Genomic DNA, 25,510 nt, shown 5'->3' with positions numbered 1-25,510 from the left:
TCTCAGAGGAGGCGGTTTGATTGGGAGACCAAGCAGGCGAAATGGTTGCTGGAGAGCGTTAGTGAAGGCTATGTGAGACATAATGACTGCCTGTTGTATTAAATGGACCAACAGCAATCCGCCATCCCCTGACCTCGCACTGGCTCTGCCTCGGCTCCATTGATCATGCCCCTTATGAGATAATGCAATTACAAACATCAATAAGGAGCTGCGAGGGGAATCATTATGTGTTGACAGTGATAAATGATAGCGCAGAAAATAGCAGGCCTTTTTACTCGAACAATCCACGCGAGGCCCAAGGGGCTTTCAGGGCTGGGCCCAGTCGCCAAGGAAACAGATGACATCCAAAATGGCCCTATAGGCAGAGCTCTGAACAGAACAGAACACAGTCCTTCTCTTCTTCTCTTCCTTTCCTTCTCTCCCCACAGACGTCTCCTCTCTCGCTGTTTCTCTTCCCTTTGTTGCTAGGCTAAACCAGCTGCCACACAAACTTGTAAGGACTAATGGTCAAGTTTGAAATTGGAACGATGGACATAGGAAAATGTCGACTGGAGTCCCATTTGCATTAATTAAGCTAGTGTCTATATTGATTTCATCACTACCCAATATTGTAAGATGTAGGCCCAATACATCACGTTACAGTATGTTATGTTTCCTATATAATCATTAATCCATATGACACACTCAGGAACATCTAATGGATAGCTGAATAGCGCGCATGCCAGGGAATTGGTCAAGGAATGGTGAGCTCTAGCTTAGCAGCGCGCAGGAACGGAAATCTTCTACCATGGACGTGCTTTCTTTATGTGTAATCTAGGTATGGTGTTAACTCACTGTAAAAATAAACATTTAAAAAATATGTCTTTGATTCATCTAATTATTATTAAGTAATTGGTTCCACAGCTTTTTTTTTTGTTTTGTTTACTCAACTTTTCGATCAAAGTGTTACCTGAAATTAACATTTTTAGTTGGCCCAAACTTAGCTCCAGCTCGAGAAAAAAATCTGTCAACTTAAAATGATCTGTTTTCTCAACTTGTCTCATACCTTCATTCAGCTAGAAATTATTTGTTTCATTACAAAAGGCTGTGGAACTAGTTACACACACATGGCATCTTTTCAACTGACACATTGTAAACACTGAGTAGACAAAACATTAGGAACACCAGTTGTTTCCATGACACAGACTGACCTGGTAAATCCAGATGAAAACTATGATCCCTTATTGATGTCTCTTGTTAAATCCACTTCAATCAGTGTAGATGAAGGGGAGGAGACAAGTTAAATATGGATTTTTAAGCCTTGAAACAATTGAGGAGACATGTATTGTGTATGTGTGCCATTCAGAAGGTGAATGGACAAGACAAAAGATTGAAGTGCCTTTAAATGGGGTATGGTAGTAGGCGCCAGGCGCACCAGTTTGTGTCAAGAATTGCAATGCTGCTGGGTTTTTCACGATCAACAGTTTCCCATGTGTATCAAGAATGGTCCCCCACCCAAAGGACCTGCAGTCAACTTGATACAAATGTGAGAAGCATTGGAGTCAACTAGTTCCAAAGCCTTTTTTTTAATGCCCAAATAATAATTTCTAGTTGAATTAACATATTAGACAAGTTGAGCAAACACATAATTTTAAAGTTGACTGAATTATTGCAGAAGATTTCTCAAGTTGGAGCTAAATTAGGGCCAACTAACTATGTTATGTTCAGGTAACACTTTGACCGAAAAGTTGAGTAAACAAAAAAAAAAAAAAGTCCATGGAAGCAGTAATAATAATTAGTTGAAACAACTCTAATGTTTTTTACAGTCCTGCTGGTGGTGAGTTTTATGAAGTAGGTCTACTGTTATGGAACAATGTTCCAGTCTACCCCCCCCAAACAAAGGCTCATCTTTTGATGAGGAAGGTTAAAATTCCTTGTCAAGTTTGATATTATTTTATCTCAGTTAAATACATTTAAACAGTTCATATATTATGGCATGCTCATTCATAATAAGGTGTAAAATTCACATAGGCTACATGTTTTACTCTATTATTACAATATAATATACTACCATTATTACACTATAATAACCTACCATTATTACACTATAATAACCTACCATTATTACACTATAATAAACTACCATTATTACACTATAATAACATACAATTATTACAATATACTAGCCTACTACTATAATTATTCTTACATAATACTGTTATTTCACTATTGCATGTACTTGTATTAGAATATTAATTTCCAATGTTAAGATTCATGTTCAAAACAAGTTAAAACTGTTTTAAAATAAATCCCAGTCATGTGATGTTGATGCAAACTATCAAAACAGTTAGCAGACCTACCATACAAACAATATAATCTGCTATGTATGTAGAACTATAATTTATTACTAAACAAATCCTTCCACAAAACAATAAGCTAAACTCGAAATAATCAATAGACCATTTTTTTTGAACACAGAAGTGCGCATTTATTCTAGGCCTATTGACTGCGTTGTGACGTATCCCAGCGTGGACGAGGCTTACAAGTAAAACAACTGTACAGGACAACGTTTCCTGTGTAGCTTGTCGAGTCTAACCACACAGAAATATGTCTGGGGCAGGACTGACATGCTCGTTGTGTTGTTGTGGCCGACCCAATGTCTGTTGTTACATCCCAAATGTCACCCTATTCCACACATAGTTCAATACTTTTGACCAGGACCCATATCAAAAGTTGTCCACTATATAGGCCAGGGAATAGGGTGCTATTTGTGGCATAGCCGTTTTGCTGCGGTAGGCAACGGGAGGAAGAGAGGCCTGTGCGGGCAGCACCTCCATGGTTCTGGAACACATCCATTATCATGACAGTTCATTTCGCGGTCAGGCACTGCAGTGGGTTTCTGTTTGCAAACTAGAGAACACTATGTTTTCTTTTCTTGGTCTATTGGAGAGTGTTTCTCTGGCTATTGCAATTCACGAATAGACCCAGAGAAATGGGGTGCATAAGTATTTAATATTAATGTGTTGTACTTTAACTAGTCATTGTGAAATTAAGAATAAATTAGACAAGGAATGTATTCTCACATTGCCGTCCACAGATAAACAGATGGTTCTATTTTTGCTGTATTTTTTTTTGAAGGCTATATTTTAAACAACAAAGTATGACATTGACATTAGAATTGAGCGACACAGGGAGCGTTCAGGAAACATTGATGGAAAACTGCTTATATTTATAACCAAAATTAAGTCAAATATTATATTCGTTTTCATTGTCTTCTTGAGTCTATTTTTCTCTTGGGCTTACATGCAATATTTATATTAATCATTAGGCCTAAATAATCATCAAAACACTCTTGGTCGTTCAGTTGACGTATATGCGTAAAAAGGCAATACTGTAAATGGTGAGATGTCCCCTCGTACCTCTTTCGCGCATATGACGTATCTCGTTTAAAAAAAAGTCCCCTGACGGAGTTACAGTTACCCAGATCCCCTAAAGATGGCAGTCAAACATGCGATTTATCTGGCGCTGTGCGGGGCTGACTGTCTCCACAGCTCCCAACGGCCAAGGGCTCAGGAATTCAAATCTCAGAGGCTTCGCCTTCCGAGTCTCGATCTATGGAAGGAGAAGCTTCGCAATTAAAACGTCGCCTGGGTTTTATTAAGAGACGGATTCTAAGGTGTAAATAACATTCAGTTTGGAAAAGGCAGTAAAAATACAATAGTTGCAGAAAAATGGGAGTTCGGGGAGGGAGAAGGAAAAGGGAAGGCATATTGATTTATATGTTCATATTGTTCCACCCACAACAGATACTCCCTTGTACGGCGACGTGTTCCTTTCTCTTCTACCCGAAATGTAGCCTATCAATTAAATTAATATAAAACTCGTCTTGTATCCATCCATTCAACTTTTTGTGTATCTAGGAAACCCAAGAGTCTTGATAGCACTGTGTTTCATTCTTACCAGAGATAGTCTTTTGACTGGGTGCAACAAGCCATGAGTTGGAACTAATCTTCCTATTTAGACATTTTTATCTAAATTAATTTGAATGCTAAACGAGGAATAATTCTAAGTATTTTTTTAAATCTAGCCACTCTTCTTTCGGCCTGCTATCCTCTCCCTTCGCTATGAACGAAAATTCCAACGTAATACACGCATGTGTTGCGCATTACGCCTAACCATTATACAGAGTGAAAGTACCTCAGTTGTTGACTCTTCAGCTCTTCAGCTCTTCCATCCACTTTATCAATAGGCATCAATCTCATTATACAATTACATTGTTTTGGATAATGACATACACTCCATTTTTCATACCCCCCCCCCCCCCCCCCCCCCCTACTTATCCATGCATCCTAACTTCCGTCCGTTTGAGCATTATTCTATGACAGTCAAACCTACAACCGAAAAGGAAAGCGGAAGTTGTGCATGTAATGCTCATTATCTGTGAAAAGGCTAAAAGTTCCTTATACAATTGAATATAATGGTCTACAAAGGAATCTTACTGTTATGGTTTTTCCATGTTTTTTTTTTGTTGCATAAAATGTATTTATTTACAATGTTTACTTACATACACTCTCCAGGATGAAACCATAACAAATAAAAATACAAGAACATTGACTTGACATAATACAATGAATGACGGATGCATTGATCAAATACACACACACACACATGCGCACACGCACACGCACACACAGGGTTTGTACATTCCCTCCCATCAAAGTGAATGTATGCAATACCTCCAATAAACTTCCCCGTGCCCCGTTAGCATTTTATACACTAATGGTTAAGGTTAGGATTGGGGAATGGGAAGCTGATCCTAGGGGAAACTTGACCCCAGAGCTACAGACATGGTGGGGTGGGGGGAGAATGCATCGGACAATGCAGACTCCAGCCTCGTGACATAAATACAATTGAGTACATGAATGTAATTCTGGAACAGGCTCAGAACTCCTCAATCATACCGAGATGTCCAATGCTTTATACATTTTGTCTGTCTGTCTGTCTGTCTGTCTGTCTGTCTGTCTGTCTGTCTGTCTGTCTGTCTGTCTGTCTGTCTGTCTGTCTGCCTGCCTGCCTGCCTGTCTGTCACAAGCTGTGAGCCACTCTTTCACCTCTAGCCTGGTCCCAGATCTGTTTGTTCATGACAATGGGTGACAGGGAGTTGGTATGATAGCACAAATAGACTGACACTCAGGCTATCTTTCACCCATCCAAAAGAAAGGCCTGGAAGAAGATTGGTTGATCGAATTATTGGTTTATTCACATATATTTTTTTATTTTTAAACTCATGGTGATTTTAATAGGGAGGAGGTCAGAGGTCAGAAGTCATAGAGACAGCACACACATAGTGTGGAAAGAAACAAAAAAAAAACAAGAAGTTCACATCCTTTTTTTTTCCCAAAAAAACGATTAGAAACAACATATTATGCAGAACAATACCATAGCATTTACAATACTTCAATTCCCAGTTCTCCTTGAGAGTCCAGCGTAATTGTACAACAGTATACAGAATCTCCCCTCTCTCCTCTTCCCTCCCCTTTAGGAGTTGATATAGTTTGCCTTTCAATCTCTGTCTGTCTTTCTTTCCCCTCATTCTCATCTCTTCTGGAATCCTATTTGTAAGGGCACCTCTGTGTTATACAGACATTGGCTTCTCCTTGGTCCAAATCCATCCCCAGTCGAGACTTGGAGGAGGTACAGTTCTCTGAATGAAGTCTCTTTTTATATTTTTTCTAGGAGTCCATAGTACGTAGCAGGTGCCTCTTTAGTTGTCTTCAGTCTCGGGTAAGAGACCCAATGTCTCTCAATCGCTTTTTTTCAAAGAGGAATCCCTTAGAGTCTACTGGGCGAGGCAGTCCAGGGTTCAGGATGAAGGGGGGTAGGGGTCTGCTGGGATGGGTGATGGGCATCTAGGGACTGGAGGCTGGCAGGGGGGCATAGGCAGGGTGGCTGGACCCATGGTGGTGAGGATGTCCTCCCCTGTGCATCATCATCACTGGGTGGGACAGAGCAGGGTGGGGGGATGATGTCCAGGAATGTGGTGCCTGGGAGGCCCAAAGGGAGGGCCATGTGCAGCTGAGCAGGCTCCTGGTTACGGGAGGGAGTCCTGGTTTTGAAGTGGTGGGTCCTGGTTTTGATGTGAGGGTGCCCAGCAGGCCGCAGTGCCGTCGTCTGACAGGTAATTCCCTGGCATGCCCTGCAGTCCTGGGGGGGAAGGAAAAACAAAATGGTGGATCAGTGAGGAGTTTCACACGGAGAAATTGGATTAACAAGAGGTCTTCTACCTGGAACCAAAAAGGGTTCTTCAAAGTGTTCTCCTCTTGGGAAAAGCAGAATAACCCTTTTAGGTTCTGGATAGCACTTCTTTTTTTTTGAGCCTGTATGGCGGTCCAGAGAACCAAAATATGTGGAGTTTCACACAGAGACATTGGGTTGCTGTACCATTAGGGAGGCCCAAGAGAGACTAATATGGTGGAGCAGAGATCCAAAATGGCGGATCAGTTTAACGTCTCACATAAAATAGGAAACAGTGAAAGTACATACACACATTCATTGTTTGTAAGCAGGTGTGGAAGTTCATATAATTAACGTTCGGTAAAAGGTTCAAATGACTCTGAAAACTATCATCTATGCTCCCATGTCCTATTGGTTGCAATTAGTGCTTTTTGAGGCTCAGGTTCAGTTCCGGGTCCCATAAAATTATCACGTTTTTGATTTCGGTTTCAATTTTTTGGTTATGAAATAATGACATTAAAATGATTGTAGAGCTTTTTAATGGAATTTCCAAAGTAAAAAACGGTGAACATTCAATTTGATAAATTGAATAGAAACAGGAAATTACTATCAAATATTAAAATATTTCAGTTGAGTATATTACTTTGTTTTTATATGATGACTTTATCATTTCTGTATTCCTTAAAGTCATCATCTCATCTCAGGCAGTAACAGTGTCAGCCAGGCCATCTAATGTTATGTTCTCCCCATACTGTACTGTCGTCATCCTGTTTAGCTAGGCTAACCTGCCTAAATATACTGCAGAGCTGTCTGTAGTCATCCTGTTTAGCTAGGCTAACCTGCCTAAATATACTGCAGAGCTGTCTGTAGTCATCCTGTGTAGCTAGGCTAACCTGTCTAAATATACTGCAGAGCTGTCTGTAGTCATCCTGTTTAGCTAGGCTAACCTGCCTAAATATACTGCAGAGCTGTCTGTAGTCATCCTGTTTAGCTAGGCTAACCTGCCTAAATATACTGCAGAGCTGTCTGTAGTCATCCTGTTTAGCTAGGCTAACCTGCCTAAATATACTGCAGAGCTGTCTGTAGTCATCCTGTTTAGCTAGGCTAACCTGCCTAAATATACTGCAGAGCTGTCTGTAGTCATCCTGTTTAGCTAGGCTAACCTGCCTAAATATACTGCAGAGCTGTCTGTAGTCATCCTGTTTAGCTAGGCTAACCTGCCTAAATATACTGCAGAGCTGTCTGTAGTCATCCTGTTTAGCTAGGCTAACCTGTCTAAATATACTGCAGAGTTGTCTGTAGTCATCCTGTTTAGCTAGGCTAACCTGTCTAAATATACTGCAGAGCTGTCTGTAGTCATCCTGTTTAGCTAGGCTAACCTGCCTAAATATACTGCAGAGTTGTCTGTAGTCATCCTGTTTAGCTAGGCTAACCTGCCTAAATATACTGCAGAGCTGTCTGTAGTCATCCTGTTTAGCTAGGCTAACCTGCCTAAATATACTGCAGAGCTGTCTGTAGTCATCCTGTTTAGCTAGGCTAACCTGCCTAAATATACTGCAGAGCTGTCTGTAGTCATCCTGTTTAGCTAGGCTAACCTGCCTAAATATACTGCAGAGCTGTCTGTAGTCATCCTGTTTAGCTAGGCTAGCCTGCTTAAGTAAGCTACAGAGCTGTCTGTAGTCATCCTGTTTAGCTAGGCTAACCTGCTTAAGTAAGCTGCAGAGATGTCTGTAGTCATCCTGTTTAGCTAGGCTAACCTGCCTAAATATACTGCAGAGCTGTCTGTAGTCATCCTGTTTAGCTAGGCTAACCTGCCTAAATATACTGCAGAGCTGTCTGTAGTCATCCTGTTTAGCTAGGCTAGCCTGCTTAAGTAAGCTGCAGAGCTGTCAGTAGTCATCCTGTTTAGCTAAGCTAACCTGCCTAAATATACTGCAGAGCTGTCTGTAGTCATCCTGTTTAGCTAGGCTAACCTGCCTAAATATACTGCAGAGCTGTCTGTAGTCATCCTGTTTAGCTAGGCTAACCTGCCTAAATATACTGCAGAGTTGTCTGTAGTCATCCTGTTTAGCTAGGCTAACCTGCCTAAATATACTGCAGAGCTGTCTGTAGTCATCCTGTTTAGCTAGGCTAACCTGCCTAAATATACTGCAGAGCTGTCTGTAGTCATCCTGTTTAGCTAGGCTAACCTGCCTAAATATACTGCAGAGTTGTCTGTAGTCATCCTGTTTAGCTAGGCTAACCTGCCTAAATATACTGCAGAGCTGTCTGTAGTCATCCTGTTTAGCTAGGCTAACCTGCCTAAATATACTGCAGAGCTGTCTGTAGTCATCCTGTTTAGCTAGGCTAACCTGCCTAAATATACTGCAGAGTTGTCTGTAGTCATCCTGTTTAGCTAGGCTAACCTGCCTAAATATACTGCAGAGCTGTCTGTAGTCATCCTGTTTAGCTAGGCTAACCTGCCTAAATATACTGCAGAGCTGTCTGTAGTCATCCTGTTTAGCTAGGCTAGCCTGCCTAAGTATGCTGCAGAGCTGTCAGTAGTCATCCTATCTAGCTAGGCTAGCCTGCCTAAGTATGCTACAGAGCTGTCTGTAGTCATCCTGTTTAGCTAGGCTAACCTGCCTAAATATACTGCAGTTGTCTGTAGTCATCCTGTTTAGCTAGGCTAACCTGCCTAAATATACTGCAGAGCTGTCTGTAGTCATCCTGTTTAGCTAGGCTAACCTGCCTAAATATACTGCAGAGCTGTCAGTAGTCATCCTGTTTAGCTAGGCTAACCTGCCTAAATATACTGCAGAGCTGTCAGTAGTCATCCTGTTTAGCTAGGCTAACCTGCCTAAATATACTGCAGAGCTGTCTGTAGTCATCCTGTTTAGCTAGGCTAACCTGCCTAAATATACTGCAGAGCTGTCTGTAGTCATCCTGTTTAGCTAGGCTAGCCTGCCTAAGTATGCTGCAGAGCTGTCAGTAGTCATCCTGTTTAGCTAGGCTAACCTGCCTAAATATACTGCAGTTGTCTGTAGTCATCCTGTTTAGCTAGGCTAACCTGCCTAAATATACTGCAGAGCTGTCTGTAGTCATCCTGTTTAGCTAGGCTAACCTGCCTAAATATACTGCAGAGCTGTCTGTAGTCATCCTGTTTAGCTAGGCTAACCTGCCTAAATATACTGCAGAGCTGTCTGTAGTCATCCTGTTTAGCTAGGCTAACCTGCCTAAATATACTGCAGAGCTGTCTGTAGTCATCCTGTTTAGCTAGGCTAGCCTGCCTAAATATACTGCAGAGCTGTCTGTAGTCATCCTGTTTAGCTAGGCTAACCTACTTAAGTATGATGCAGAGCTGTCTGTAGTCATCCTGTTTAGCTAGGCTAACCTGTCTAAATATACTGCAGAGCTGTCTGTAGTCATCCTGTTTAGCTAGGCTAACCTGCCTAAATATACTGCAGAGCTGTCTGTAGTCATCCTGTTTAGCTAGGCTAACCTGCCTAAATATACTGTAGAGCTGTCTGTAGTCATCCTGTTTAGCTAGGCTAACCTACTTAAGTATGATGCAGAGCTGTCTGTAGTCATCCTGTTTAGCTAGGCTAACCTGTCTAAATATACTGCAGAGCTGTCTGTAGTCATCCTGTGTAGCTAGGCTAACCTGCCTAAATATACTGCAGAGCTGTCTGTAGTCATCCTGTTTAGCTAGGCTAACCTGCCTAAATATACTGCAGAGCTGTCTGTAGTCATCATGTTTAGCTAGGCTAACCTGCCTAAATATACTGCAGAGATGTCTGTAGTCATCCTGTTTAGCTAGGCTAACCTGCCTAAATATACTGCAGAGATGTCTGTAGTCATCCTGTTTAGCTAGGCTAACCTGCCTAAATATACTGCAGAGATGTCTGTAGTCATCCTGTGTAGCTAGGCTAACCTGTCTAAATATACTGCAGAGCTGTCTGTAGTCATCCTGTTTAGCTAGGCTAACCTGCCTAAATATACTGCAGAGCTGTCAGTAGTCATCCTGTTTAGCTAGGCTAACCTGTCTAAATATACTGCAGAGCTGTCTGTAGTCATCCTGTTTAGCTAGGCTAACCTGCCTAAATATACTGTAGAGCTGTCTGTAGTCATCCTGTTTAGCTAGGCTAGCCTGCCTAAGTAAGCTGCAGAGCTGTCTGTAGTCATCCTGTTTAGCTAGGCTAACCTGCCTAAATATACTGCAGAGCTGTCTGTAGTCATCCTGTTTAGCTAGGCTAACCTGCCTAAGTATCATTTTAAATCATTTTACTAGCTCTTCAAAGTAGATAAGACATACTTTCACGAACTGTCTCTGTCCCTCTCTCTCTCATCTTTGTTTTGTTTACATTTGTCTCTCATGTGTTCTGTGTGTAACTACCCTTTAGCATAAACGTGTTTCCAATCACTGTCCGAGCCAGAAAGAACAGGCGCAAGGGATTATGGTCATTGCAGTTAATTTCCATGTTTCTGGGCTGAACAAGGTTGAATACTTGCTTAATGAAAACTATAACTCCCTTCAGACCAGCGTCCCCATGTAGTTCTCGATTCGTTTTCTCTCTCGAGAAACGGTGAGTTGGATTCACACACACACAAAAAAAAAAACGGAACCAAATGGAATTCAACTAATGGAACTGAAGTCGGTCAAATTAGTTGTTTAATAACCCTCTCAAAAATAAAAAATGAGCTCCCATGTCCTGTTGGTTGCTGATCCCACTGAATGAGAGGACGTCACTCTCTGAGAATGGCTGCATCACTACAGGCAGGGTTCTTAGATTCTACTATCCTCATGTGACCCAAATGGCACCCTGTTCCCTATATAGTGCACTATACTTTTATTAGAGCTGGTTAAAAGTAGTGCACTACATAGGGAATATGGTGCAATTTGGAACGTATACTATATGCACTATCGGCCTGGGACTTGGGCATGTCGTAATCCAGGACACCTAGCCTGCCCTTCAATGAGGTCAAGGGAGGGGGGAGTGAGTGTGTGTGTGTGTGTGTGTGTGTGTGTGAGATACAGTCAACGGATTTAGTGTGTGAGCTAATCCAGTACTTTCCGTAATTACACAGTAGCAACAGTGTGAGAGTACACACACACACACACACACACACACACACACACACACACACACACACACACACACACACACACACACACACACACACACACACACACACACACACACACCTACTTTAGCTGATACACAGGATCAGTGTTGATGTTCATATCACCATCTGCCAATAAAGCTTTCTTACATTTGTATGAAAGTGTCAAACCCAGCCTCTGAAGGACCATCATTGAGGGGAAACTAACCAAGTCAAACCCAGCCTCTGAATGACCATCATTGAGGGGAAACTAACCAAGTCAATCCCAGCCTCTGAATGACCATCATTGAGGGAAAACTAACCAAGTCAAACCCAGCCTCTGAATGACCATCATTGAGGGGAAACTAACCAAGTCAAACCCAGCCTCTGAATGACCATCATTGAGGGGAAACTAACCAAGTCAATACCAGCCTCTGAATGACCATCATTGAGGGGAAACTAACCAAGTCAATACCAGCCTCTGAATGACCATCATTGAGGGGAAACTAACCAATGCTGATGCTCCAGATACTCAACTAGTCTAAAGAAGGCCAGTTTTATTGCTTCTTTAATCAGAACAACAGTTTTCAGCCGTGCTAACATAATTGCAAAATAGTTTTCTAATGATCAATTAGCCTTTTAAAATGATAAACTTGGATTAGCTAACACAACGTGCCATTGGAACACAGGAGAGATGGTTGCTGATAATGGGCCTCTGTGCGCCTATGTAAATATTCCATTAAAAATCAGTCGTTTCCAGCTACAATAGTCATTTACAACATCAACACTGTATTTCTGTATTTCTGTATTTCTGATCAATTTGATGTTATTTTATTTTAAAGGCATTTCCAAGTGACCCCAAACTTTTGAACGGTAGAGTGTGTGTCTGCTGTCTAATTGAATCCAACCTCAACAATCACACAATGTCACACATTGATGAATTAGCTTTAAAGTAACATTTAAAACTCCTATTATTACGAGTCAGTCTATCCATCATGTCTGCAAATATCCCGAGGGGAAAACAATCAATCACAGATCTGGAGAGCACAGTAAAAACCCTACGCCAGGCCAGGCTAGTAGAGCCCTGAGTCAGTGATGAATGAGGTAAAAGAATCCGCCATGCACCTTTTCACTTCTCCATTCTATGCCTGCACCTCTCTCTCTCTCTCTCCAGGAACAATGTCCAGGAGCCTTTGAGAATAGCCTGAGTCTCTCTGGGTGAAAGTGCCACAGTGGAAACCCAACCATTGTGCTAAGATTAAAGAGGACACGCACATACACACTACACACACACACACACACTACACACATGCACACACACACTACACACATGCACATACACACACACACACACTACACACATGCACATACACACACACACACACACACACACACACACACACACACACACACACACACACACACACACACACACACACACACACACACACACCTCGTTCCAGGGCCGACATCTGAGACTGCATGACTCTGTCCAGCGTGTGCCTAACACACAAAGAACTGAGAGGGCCACTAACCTGGACACAAAGAACTGAGACCACACTTCTAACCCTAATGCCTAACCCTAACCTTAACCACACTGCTAACCATAATGCCTAACCCTAACCACACTGCTAACCATAATGCCTAACCCTAACCTTAACCACACTGCTAACCATAATGCCTAACCCTAACCACACTGCTAACCATAATGCCTAACCCTAACCTTAACCACACTGCTAACCATAATGCCTAACCCTAACCTTAACCACACTGCTAACCATAATGCCTAATCCTAACCTTAACCACACTGCTAACCATAATGCCTAACCCTAACCTTAACCACACTGCTAACCCTAATGCCTAACCCTAACCACACTGCTAACCCTAATGCGTAACACTAACCTTAACCACACTGCTAACCCTAATCCTAATCTTAACCACACTGCTAACCCTAATGCCTAATCCTAACCTTAACCACATGTCTAACCCAAACCTTAAACTTTTTGGTCTTCATGAATTTTGACAATATAGCCACCAATTTTGACTTTGCAGCTGGCCTGTCTAAGGGGAAATGGCTCAGTTCTGCCTCCAGGACAAGACTTGTGCCAATAAAGGTCAACCTGCAGAGACAGCAGGGAAACGGACTGGGCCTCGGAACAAAAGAGGAGAGGACCAACCAACCGGGCGCTCGCTTATTATATATCACTTCCTCATCCCTCCATCTCTCACCTGGTCGTTCCATTACAAAGGAACGGTAGGGGGAGTCATCTCTCACCTGGTCGTATCATTACAAAGGAACGGTAGGGGGAGTCATCTCTCACCTGGTCGTTTCATTACAAAGGAACAGTAGGGGGAGTCATCTCTCACCTGGTCGTTTCATTACAAAGGAACGGTAGGGGGAGTCATCTCTCACCTGGTCGTTTCATTAGAAAGGAACGGTAGGGGGAGTCATCTCTCACCTGGTCGTTTCATTAGAAAGGAACGGTAGGGGGAGTCATCTCTCACCTGGTCGTTTCATTACAAAGGAACGGTAGGGGGAGTCATCTCTCACCTGGTCGTTTCATTAGAAAGGAACGGTAGGGGGAGTCATCTCTCACCTGGTCGTTTCATTACAAAGGAACGGTAGGGGGAGTCATCTTTCACCTGGTCGTTTCATTACAAAGGAACGGTAGGGGGAGTCATCTCTCACCTGGTCGTTTCATTATAAAGGAACGGTAGGGGGAGTCATCTCTCACCTGGTCGTTTCATTACAAAGGAACGGTAGGGGGAGTCATCTCTCACCTGGTCGTTTCATTACAAAGGAAGGGTAGGGGGAGTCATCTCTCACCTGGTCGTTTCATTACAAAGGAACGGTAGGGGGAGTCATCTCTCACCTGGTCGTTTCATTACAAAGGAAGGGTAGGGGGAGTCATCTCTCACCTGGTCGTTTCATTACAAAGGAGTGACTCGAGGAACGGTAGGGGGAGTCATCTCTCACCTGGTCGTATCATTACAAAGGAACGGTAGGGGGAGTCATCTCTCACCTGGTCGTTTCATTACAAAGGAACGGTAGGGGGAGTCATCTCTCACCTGGTCGTTTCATTACAAAGGAGCGGTAGGGGGAGTCATCTCTCACCTGGTCGTTTCATTACAAAGGAACAGTAGGGGGAGTCATCTCTCACCTGGTCGTTTCATTACAAAGGAACGGTAGGGGGAGTCATCTCTCACCTGTTCGTTTCATTACAAAGGAGTGACTCGAGGAACGGTAGGGGGAGTCATCTCTCACCTGGTCGTTTCATTACAAAGGAACGGTAGGGGGAGTCATCTCTCACCTGGTCGTTTCATTACAAAGGAACGGTAGGGGGAGTCATCTTTCACCTGGTCGTTTCATTACAAAGGAACGGTAGGGGGAGTCATCTCTCACCTGGTCGTTTCATTACAAAGGAACGGTAGGGGGAGTCATCTCTCACCTGGTCGTTTCATTACAAAGGAACGGTAGGGGGAGTCATCTCTCACCTGGTCATTTCATTACAAAGGAACGGTAGGGGGAGTCATCTTTCACCTGGTCGTTTCATTACAAAGGAACGGTAGGGGGAGTCATCTCTCACCTGGTCGTTTCATTACAAAGGAAGGGTAGGGGGAGTCATCTTTCACCTGGTCGTTTCATTACAAAGGAGTGACTCGAGGAACGGTAGGGGGAGTCATCTTTCACCTGGTCGTTTCATTACAAAGGAGTGACTCGAGGAACGGTAGGGGGAGTCATCTCTCACCTGGTCGTTTCATTACAAAGGAGTGACTCGAGGAACAGTAGGGTGAGTCATCTTTCACCTGGTCGTTTCATTACAAAGGAACGGTAGGGGGAGTCATCTCTCACCTGGTCGTTTCATTACAAAGGAACATTAGGGGAGTCATCTCTCACCTGGTCGTTTCATTACAAAGGAGTGACTCGAGGAACGGTAGGGGGAGTCATCTCTCACCTGGTCGTTTCATTACAAAGGAGTGACTCGAGGAACGGTAGGGGGAGTCATCTCTCACCTGGTCGTTTCATTACAAAGGAGTGACTCGAGGAACGGTAGGGGGAGTCATCTCTCACCTGGTCGTTTCATTACAAAGGAACGGTAGGGGGAGTCATCTCTCACCTGGTCGTTTCATTACAAAGGAGTGACTCGAGGAACGGTAGGGGGAGTCATCTTTTAAATGTTTACTTTGTCCTTTTCTTTCATTAGCCCATTTGTTAGATAATTACGGTATTTTAAAGGACAAAACCATAATCACAGAATGTTTGAAAGGGCAGTACACATCTTCACATCACTAATAGGTTTTACACATCTACACATCACTAATACTGTAGGTTTCCTTCTTAATAAGTTAATCAATACATTGAGCTCCTGAACCCCCTCCTCTCCCTCTGAAGGGGCCAGCGGGGTCAAATCAACAGGGGACATTCACTCAGACAGTGCTGAGGACCCCCCCCCCCCCATAGGAAATAGTTGATCTGGCCGTTCGTTAAAAGCTAAAGTTCAGCCACCAGTAAAAGGGGAAAAGAGGGGATCTTGACCCCTGTACGGAAGGTTGACAAACTCCTTGCTTAATGATTGGAGGTTTGAATCCCTGGACAAAAGGTCTCCAGCCGAGCCTGGCCTGGCAGCACGGTGGTTACGGAACACAGGGGTCACCCAAGCATTCCACTTCCAAAACATTCTGCAAGCCAAGGGGAAGAACAGGAGGGGAGGGGTGTTCCAAATTCCATACGACCCATCATTAATTATAGTTCCCTCTTTACCCCTGTTATAACTATTGTCCTGGAAATGACACAACGAAAATCAGTTTGGACCACCCTTGGTTAACTTCATGGAGGGAAAGGGGGAAGGAAAGGTGGAGGGGAAAGGAGGAGGGGAAAGGGGAGGGGAAATGGGAAGGGAAAGGGGAGGGGAGGGGAAAGGGGAGGGGAAATGGGAGGGGAAAGGGGAGGGGAAAGGGGAGGGGAAAGGAGGAGGGAATAGAGGAGGGAATAGAGGAGGGGAAAGGGGAGGGGAAATGAGGAGGGGAAAGGAGGATAAAGGGGGAGGATAAAGGGGGAGGGGAAAGGGGAGGGGAAAGGGGAGGGGAAATGATGAGGGGAAAGGAGGATAAAGGGGGAGGGGAAATGGGAGGGGAAAGGGGGAAGGAAAGGTGGAGGGGAAAGGAGGAGGGGAATAGAGGAGGGGAAAGGGGAGGGGAAAGGGGAGGGGAAATGAGGAGGGGAAAGGAGGATAAAGGGGGAGGATAAAGGGGAGGGGAAAGGGGAGGGGAAATGAGGAGGGGAAAGGAGGAGGGGAAAGGGGAGGGGAAATGAGGAGGGGAAAGGAGGATAAAGGGGGAGGATAAAGGGGGAGGGGAAAGGGGAGGGGAAATTATGAGGGGAAAGGAGAATAAAGGGGGAGGATAAAGGGGAGGGGAAATGAGGAGGGAAAAGGGAGGGGAAATGAGGAGGGGAAAGGAGGATAAAGGGGGAGGATAAAGGGGGAGGTCAAAGGGGAGGGGAAATGATGAGGGGAAAGGAGGATAAAGGGGGAGGATAAAGGGGGAGGGGAAAGGGAGGGGAAAGGGGGAGAGGAAAGGGGAGGGGAAAGGGGAGGGGAAAGGGGTAAGAAACTAGCCCAAGGCTCATAAAACAGTCATTCTCCTGCTATGAAAGGCCGGGGCCGTCTTCTGCTTGAGTTGCTAGGTGTTATCTAAGAAGACAGGTGTATTGTCTGACACAGCTAGAAGCTCTGTAATCGTCATGGGGACAAGGCACAACGTTCTCACTAAGTAGAGGACTAATTGGCTTAAGTTTTAAGTAACGTTGCCACGTTAGGATGGCACACCTTTCTTCAATCTCAGGCAAATAACTAGTCCTATAGCCTTAAGGAATATTCACTCTCCCTCTCCCAACATAGCTAATGAACCCCTCGGTCTCTTAATCAAATAAGATAACGCTTTTTTCTCCACGTGATAACCTATTAATTTAATTGGTCATAAAAGAATATAACACATCACTTACATTTAATTGACCTAGAAAGGAAAGTAACAATATTTAAATTAGACAAGCTACCTTGGAGGATTGTACAGTTGTGTCCCAAATGGCACCTTGTTCCCTACATAGTGCACTACCTTTAACCAGAGCCCTATGGGCCCTATGTCCCTACTCATAAGTAGTGCACACTATATAAGGAATAGGGTGCCATTTGGGACATATCCCTATGATGAAGTCATAAAGCGGTGTCTCTCGGCTGTGCAGACTACATATTTCTGTCACCCTCCTCTTCCTCTCTTCCTGTCACCCTTCTCTCCTCCTTCTCGCCCTCCTCTCCTCCTTCTCTCCCTCCTCTCCTCTTCTCCTCCTCCTTTCCCCCCTTCCATCATCTCCTCCTTCTCCCCTCCTCTCCTCCTTCTCCACTCTCCTCCTCCTTCTCCACTCTCCTCCTCACCCTCCTCTCCTCCTTCTCCCCTCCTCCTCTCCTCCTTCTCCCCCTCCTCTGCTCCTTCTCCCCCTCCTCTCCTCCTTCTCCCCCTCCTCTCCTCCTTCTCCCCCTCCTCTCCTCCTCACCCTCCTCTGTTCCTTCTCCTCCTCCTCTCCCTCTCCTCTCCTCCTTCTCCCCCTCTGCTCCTTCTCCCCCTCCTCTGCTCCTTCTCCCCCTCCTCTCCTCCAATTCTCCCTCCCTCCTTCTCTCCATCTACTCCTCTCTCTCTTTGCTCAGCCCGTCTCATGGAAGGTTCCTCTGGTGGCCCAATTATGGTGTGTGTGTGTGTGTGTGTGTATGCTCAAATTGAGGCTGTTTACAGCAATGTCTTCTGGGAAAGCTAGCAGCTGGTGGAAAAAGAGTCCGCATGGACCGTAGCAAGCCACCCCTCATGTTTACAAACACACACACACACACACCACACACCACACATACACACACACACTCTTTACCCTGTTACATACTGTACCAACCAAGCCACCCCTCATGTTTACAAACACACACGCAAACACACACACTATTTACCCCTGTAACATACTGTACCAACCAAACCAACCCTTTACCCCTGTAACATATTGTACCAACCAAACCAACCCTTTACCCTGTAACATAAAGATACTGTACCAACCAAACCAACCCTTTACCCTGTAACATACAGATACTGTACCAACCAAACCAGCCCTTTACCCTGTAACATAATGTACCAGCCAAACCAACCCTTTACCCTGTAACATACAGATACTGTACCAACCAAACCAACCCTTTACCCTGTAACATACTGTACCAACCAAACCAACCCTTTACCCTGTAACATACTGTACCAACCAAACCAACCCTTTACCCTGTAACATAATGTACCAGCCAAACCAACCCTTTACCCTGTAACATACAGATACTGTACCAACCAAACCAACCCTTTACCCCTGTAACATACTGTACCAACCAAATCAACTCTTTACCCTGTAACATACAGATACTGTACCAACCAAACCAACCCTTTACCCTGTAACATACTGTACCAGCCAAACCAACCCTTTACCCTGTAACATACAGATAAATACTGTACCAACCAAACCAACCCTTTACCCTGTAACATACTGTACCAACCAAACCAACCCTTTACCCTGTAACATACTGTACCAACCAAATCAACTCTTTACCCTGTAACATACAGATACTGTACCAACCAAACCAACCCTTTACCCTGTAACATACTGTACCAGCCAAAACAACCCTTTACCCTGTAACATACAGATAAATACTGTACCAACCAAACCAACCCTTTACCCTGTAACATACTGTACCAACCAAACCAACCCTTTACCCTGTAACATACTGTACCAACCAAACCAACCCTTTACCCTGTAACATACTGTACCGACCAAACCAACCCTTTACCCTGTAACATACAGATACTGTACCAACCAAACCAACCCTTTACCCTGTAACATACAGATACTGTACCAACCAAACCAACCCTTTACCCTGTAACATACAGATACTGTACCAACCAAACCAACCCTTGACCCCTGTAACGTAAAGAAACTGTACCAACCAAACCAACCCTTTACCCTGTAACATAAAGATACTGTACCAACCAAACCAACCCTTTACCCTGTAACATACTGTACCAACCAAATCAACCCTTTACCCTGTAACATAAAGATACTGTACCAACCAAACCAACCCTTTACCCTGTAACATACTGTACCAACCAAATCAACCCTTTACCCATGAAACATACTGTACCAACCAAACCAACCCTTTACCCTGTAACATAAAGATACTGTACCAACCAAACCAACCCTTTACCCTGTAACATACTGTACCAACCAAATCAACCCTTTACCCTGTTACATACTGTACCAACCAAACCAACCCTTTACCCTGTAACATAAAGATACTGTACCAACCAAACCAACCCTTTACCCTCTAACATACTGTACCAACCAAATCAACCCTTTACCCTGTAACATAAAGATACTGTACCAACCAAACCAACCCTTTACCCTGTAACATACTGTACCAACCAAATCAACCCTTTACCCATGAAACATACTGTACCAACCAAACCAACCCTTTACCCTGTAACATAAAGATACTGTACCAACCAAACCAACCCTTTACCCTGTAACATACTGTACCAACCAAATCAACCCTTTACCCATGAAACATACTGTACCAACCAAACCAACCCTTTACCCCTGTAACATAAAGATACTGTACCAACCAAACCAACCCTTTACCCCTGTAACATACATATACTGTACCAACCAAACCAACCCTTTACCCTGTAACATACTGTACCAACCAAACCAACCCTTTACCCTGTAACATACTGTACAAACCAAACCAACCCATTACCCTGTAATATACTGTACCAGCCAAACCAACCTTGTACCCTGTACACTGTACCAACCAAACCAAACCTTTACCCCTGTAACATACAGATACTGTACCAACCAAACCAACCCTTGACCCCTGTAACATACTGTACCAACCAAACCAACCCTTTACTCTGTAACATACTGTACCAGCCAAACCAACCCTTTACCCTGTAACATAAAGATACTGTACCAGCCAAACCAACCCTTTACCCTGTAACATACAGATACTGTACCAGCCAAACCAACCCTTTACCTTGTAACATACTGTACCAACCAAACCAACCCTTTACCCTGTAACATAAAGATACTGTACCAGCCAAACCAACCCTTTACCTTGTAACATACTGTACCAGCCAAACCAACCCTTTACCCTGTAACATAAAGATACTGTACCAACCAAACCAACCCTTTACCCTGTAACATACTGTACCAGCCAAACCAACCCTTTACCTTGTAACATACTGTACCAGCCAAACCAACCCTTTACCCTGTAACATAAAGATACTGTACCAACCAAACCAACCCTTTACCCTGTAACATACTGTACCAGCCAAACCAACCCTTTACCCTGTAACATACTATACCAACCAAACCAACCCTTTACCCTGTAACATACTGTACCAACCAAACCAACCCTTTACCCTGTAACAGAAAGATACTGTACCAACCCAACCAACCCTTTACCCTGTAACATACTGTACCAGCCAAACCAACCAATACAGATACAGCACTATCTTTGTTTAGCTTGCGCCAATGATGACAACGGAGAAGGAGACGGGGGAATATTTTCACCGTGGCACCTCCCCACCCACCTACCCACAGGCGTTCATTCTACTCAGGGTTACCGGTCTTTATTTTAGTCAGCTGTAGAAGTCAGCTGCATTGGTCACAGTGCTCATGATGGCATATTCCATTTGGATCCAGTCAATTAGGCCGGGCTAAGCTGCATATCCTGCTGAGAACCTCCATCCTCCATCCTCCACTCTGCTGCATGCGTTTCTGTCCCAAATGGCACCCTATTCCCTATATAGTGCACTATTTTTGACCATGGTTCATTAGTAGTGCCCTATATAGGGGAAAGGGTAGATTTTGGGACATACAATGTATCTCCCTCCCTCCCTATTTGCCTCCATCTCCTGTCATACGTCCTCGCTCACTCTCCTCTCCTCTCCTCTCCTCTCCTCTCCTCTCCTCTCCTCTCCTCTCCTCTCCTCATCTTCCCTCCTCTCCCCCTCCCTCATCTCTCCTCCCTTCCTCTCCTCGTCTCCTCTCCTCCCGCTCTCTCTGTCTCCCTGTGCCAGGCGTAATCCTATTACCATACACACACGTGCACACACACGAACATGCACACACACACACACACACACACACACACACACACACACACTGAAACAACACTGGACTGGGTGTATATATCCACTCTGTATCTATAATGACCTGTATATCCACTCTGTATCTATAATGACCTGTATATCCACACACACACACTGAAACAACACTGGGTGTATATACCCACTCTGTATCTATAATGACCTGTATATCCACTCTGTATCTATAATGACCTGTATATCCACACACACACACTGAAACAACACTGGGTGTATATACCCACTCTGTATCTATAATGACCTGTATATCCACTCTGTATCTATAATGACCTGTATATCCACACACACTGAAACAACACTGGGTGTATATACCCACTCTGTATCTATAATGACCTGTATATCCACTCTGTATCTATAATGACCTGTATATCCACTCTGTATCTATAATGACCTGTATATCCACACACACACACTGAAACAACACTGGTTGTATATATCCACTCTGTATCTATAATGACCTGTATATCCACTCTGTATCTATAATGACCTGTATATCCACACACACTGAAACAACACTGGGTGTATATACCCACTCTGTATCTATAATGACCTGTATATCCACTCTGTATCTATAATGACCTGTATATCCACTCTGTATCTATAATGACCTGTATACCCACTCTGTATCTATAATGACCTGTATATCCACTCTGTATCTATAATGACCTGTATATCCACTCTGTATCTATAATGACCTGTATATCCACTCTGTATCTATAATGACCTGTATATCCACACACACACACACTGAAACAACACTGGGTGTATATACCCACTCTGTATCTATAATGACCTGTATATCCACACACACCATAAGGGGTGGCAGGTAGCCTAGTGGTTAAGAGTGTGACTGTTGGCCAGTAACCGTCTAGGTGAAAAAAAATGTGTCGATGTGCCCCTGAGCAAGGCACTTAACCCTAGTCGCTCTGGATAAGAGTGTCTTCAAAAACGTGAAAATGTTCTGTGGTTGTCTATCTCCGTCTGACCAATAGGAACTAGATCCCTAGCATACTGTTTACTCCAGGTTATGAGGGTGTCTATCTCTGTCTGACCAATAGGAACTAGATCCCTAGCATACTGTTTACTCCAGGTTATGAGGGTGTCTATCTCCGTCTGACCAATAGGAACTAGATCCCTAGCATACTGTTTACTCCAGGTTATGAGGGTGTCTATCTCTGTCTGACCAATAGGAACTAGATCCCTAGCATACTGTTTACTCCAGGTTATGAGGGTGTCTATCTCTGTCTGACCAATAGGAACTAGATCCCTAGCATACTGTTTACTCCAGGTTATGAGGGTGTCTATCTCTGTCTGACCAATAGGAACTAGATCCCTAGCATACTGTTTACTCCAGGTTATGAGGGTGTCTATCTCTGTCTGACCAATAGGAACTAGATCCCTAGCATACTGTTTACTCCAGGTTATGAGGGTGTCTATCTCTGTCTGACCAATAGGAACTAGATCCCTAGCATACTGTTTACTCCAGGTTATGAGGGTGTCTATCTCTGTCTGACCAATAGGAACTAGATCCCTAGCATACTGTTTACTCCAGGTTATGAGGGTGTCTATCTCCGTCTGACCAATAGGAACTAGATCCCTAGCATACTGTTTACTCCAGGTTATGAGGGTGTCTATCTCTGTCTGACCAATAGGAACTAGATCCCTAGCATACTGTTTACTCCAGGTTATGAGGGTGTCTATCTCTGTCTGACCAATAGGAACTAGATCCCTAGCATACTGTTTACTCCAGGTTATGAGGGTGTCTATCTCTGTCTGACCAATAGGAACTAGATCCCTAGAATACTGTTTACTCCAGGTTATGAGGGTGTCTATCTCCGGCTGACCCAGAGGCATCAGAGAGGGGAGAGTAACAGGGACTTACTAGCAACGTAGTCTGGCTGGTTTGGTTAGTTTATTCATGAGACTCTCACAGTCAGCCAGATTCATGACACTTTGGAGACATGACTTTCCCTCTCTTTCCTCACACCGCTGCCGACTGCTTACACTTTGCCAATCAGTCTGTTGCTATGGTAACGGCCCACGTGCCTCCTCCCTCTCCTTCCTTCCCCCTCGTTTTTCCACCCCCCTCAGCCAGTACCTCATCTCATCTTCCCCTCAACCAGCACCCCAACCTCATCTCATCTCCTCCGCAACCAGCACCCCAACCTCATCTCATCTCCCCCTCAACGAGCACCCCAACCTCATCTCTCCCTCAACCAGCACCCCAACCTCATCTCCTCTCAACCAGCACCCCAATCTCATCTCACATCCCCCTCAACCAGCACCCCAACCTCATCTCCACCTCAACCAGCACCCCAACCTCATCTCCACCTCAACCAGCACCCCAACCTCATCTCCTCTCAACCAGCACCCCAACCTCATCTCCTTCTCAACCAGCACCCCAACCTCATCTCATCTCCACCTCAAACAGCACCCCAACCTCATCTCCCCCTTAACCAGCACCACAACCTCATCTCATATCCCCCTCAACCAGCACCCCGACCTCATCTCATCTCTACCTCAACCAGCACCCTAACCTCATCTCCCCTCAACCAGCACCCCAACCTCATATCCCCCTCAACCAGCACCCCAACCTAATCTCCCCCTCAACCAGCCCCCCGACCTCATCTCATCTCCTCCTTAACCAGCACCCCAACCTCATCTCCTCTCCCCTCAACCAGCACCCCGACCTCATCTCATCTCCCCATCAACCAGCACCACGACCTCATCTCATCTCCCCCTCAATCAGCACCCCGATCTCATCTCATCTCCTCCTCAATCAGCACCCCGACCTCATCTCATCTCCTCCTCAACCAGCACCCAAACCTCATCTCATCTCCTCCTCAACCAGCACCCCAACCTCATCTCCTTCTCAACCAGCACCCCAACCTCATCTCATCTCCTCCTCAACCAGCACCCCAACCTCATCTCCTCCTCAACCAGCACCCCAACCTCATCTCATCTCCTCCTCAACCAGCACCCCAACCTCATCTCATCTCCCCCTCAACCAGCACCTCAACCTCATCTCATCTCCTGCTCAACCAGCACCCCATCTCATCTCATCTCATCCTCAACCAGCACCCCAACCTCATGTCTCCCCTACCCCTTGTTCTCTACCTCCTTTGCTTTCCACTTACCTCTCTCTCTCTCTCTCTCTCTCTCTCTCTCTCTCTCTCTCTCTCTCTCTCTCTCTCTCTCTCTCATTCACCTTCCCTATGTTTTCCTCTGCCGATATGACAGTGTATTGTGTGCTGGTTAGTTATGTGATTGATGGCTGTGTTGTGTGGGAGTGGGGAAGACAGGAGCAGCCTAACACACACACGCACACACACACAGTCCCCGACATGCCACAGATCAAAGAGACCTATCACCAGACAAAGGGAGGGAGGGATGGATGGAAGGGGTGTATGGATGGAGGGAGGGATGGAGGGGGGAGGAAGAGGGAGAGGGGAGGGAGAAAGAGAGGGGGGAGGGAGGGACAGGGGGAGGGAGGAACAGGGGGGGAGGGAGGGACAGGGGGTAGGAGGGGGGATGGAGGGAAGGAGGGAGGGAGGGGGGGGGGGCGAGGGAGGAACAGGGTAGGGAGGGAGGGAGGATGGGGATGGGAGGGAGGATGGGGGAGGGAGGATGGGGATGGGAGGGAGGATGGGGGGAGGGGGGATAGGACAGGCAACCAGGAAGGAGAAATCTCAATCCTGATGAAGTATGGAGCCAACTATGAGACAGAACATTATCTGGCAAAACTAAAAAAACAATTGCCTCAGAACAAGTCGACCAATGTCCACCTATAATGAAATGTTTGTACTTACTTCCCCATATGACGAGCGATTGATTGACAGGTGAAAGACTACATGTAGTGCCACTGTCCCTCCATGCCCATGTTCATCCCCATGCCACTCATCGCTCCTATTGGAGAGGGGAACAAGAACAACAAGGTTGTTGAGATGGAAAGCCCAGTCTGACCAGTACAGGATGG

General features: G+C 44.8%; 2 protein-coding genes across 6 annotated transcripts in view; both read right to left on the bottom strand.

Annotated features, from left to right (window-relative positions):
• Positions 1-5,213: 5,213 nt before the first annotated feature.
• The window catches only part of LOC118966060 (homeobox protein Meis1-like), a gene marked incomplete in the record, with an annotated part of 136,211 nt that continues 115,914 nt past the window's right edge, over positions 5,214-25,510 (bottom strand). Inside the window, 2 exon segments of the mRNA XM_036988210.1 lie at positions 5,214-6,183; positions 25,344-25,440. Coding sequence (XP_036844105.1) covers positions 25,382-25,440 — 59 coding nt within the window.
• Positions 21,413-24,008, bottom strand: LOC118966059. Of its 5 annotated transcripts, XM_036988200.1 has the most exons (3): positions 21,993-24,008; positions 21,868-21,925; positions 21,414-21,804 (listed from the first exon to the last, which is right to left on the bottom strand). In XM_036988200.1, the coding sequence occupies exon 1, from the start codon at positions 23,386-23,388 to the stop codon at positions 22,477-22,479; it is 912 nt and encodes a 303-aa protein (XP_036844095.1). In that variant the 5' UTR covers positions 23,389-24,008; the 3' UTR covers positions 21,414-21,804; positions 21,868-21,925; positions 21,993-22,476. The 5 variants fall into 5 exon arrangements, with proteins under 5 accessions (XP_036844093.1, XP_036844088.1, XP_036844091.1 ...); XM_036988198.1 differs by having other exon boundaries at positions 21,413-21,612; positions 21,680-24,008; XM_036988193.1 differs by having other exon boundaries at positions 21,413-21,804; positions 21,868-24,008.

This window comes from Oncorhynchus mykiss, chromosome 1, assembly GCF_013265735.2.
Source record: "Oncorhynchus mykiss isolate Arlee chromosome 1, USDA_OmykA_1.1, whole genome shotgun sequence".
In the NCBI taxonomy this organism is placed as follows: Eukaryota; Metazoa; Chordata; class Actinopteri; order Salmoniformes; family Salmonidae; genus Oncorhynchus; species Oncorhynchus mykiss.
The sequence above is the reverse complement of the archived record's forward strand: the minus strand, read 5'-3'. Positions and strand labels throughout refer to the sequence as shown.

Coding starts and splice junctions, on each gene's coding strand:
- LOC118966059 (XM_036988198.1), bottom strand. CDS start 23,388: ATGCCTCTGGGTCAGCCGGAGATAGACACCCTCATAACCTGGAGTAAA.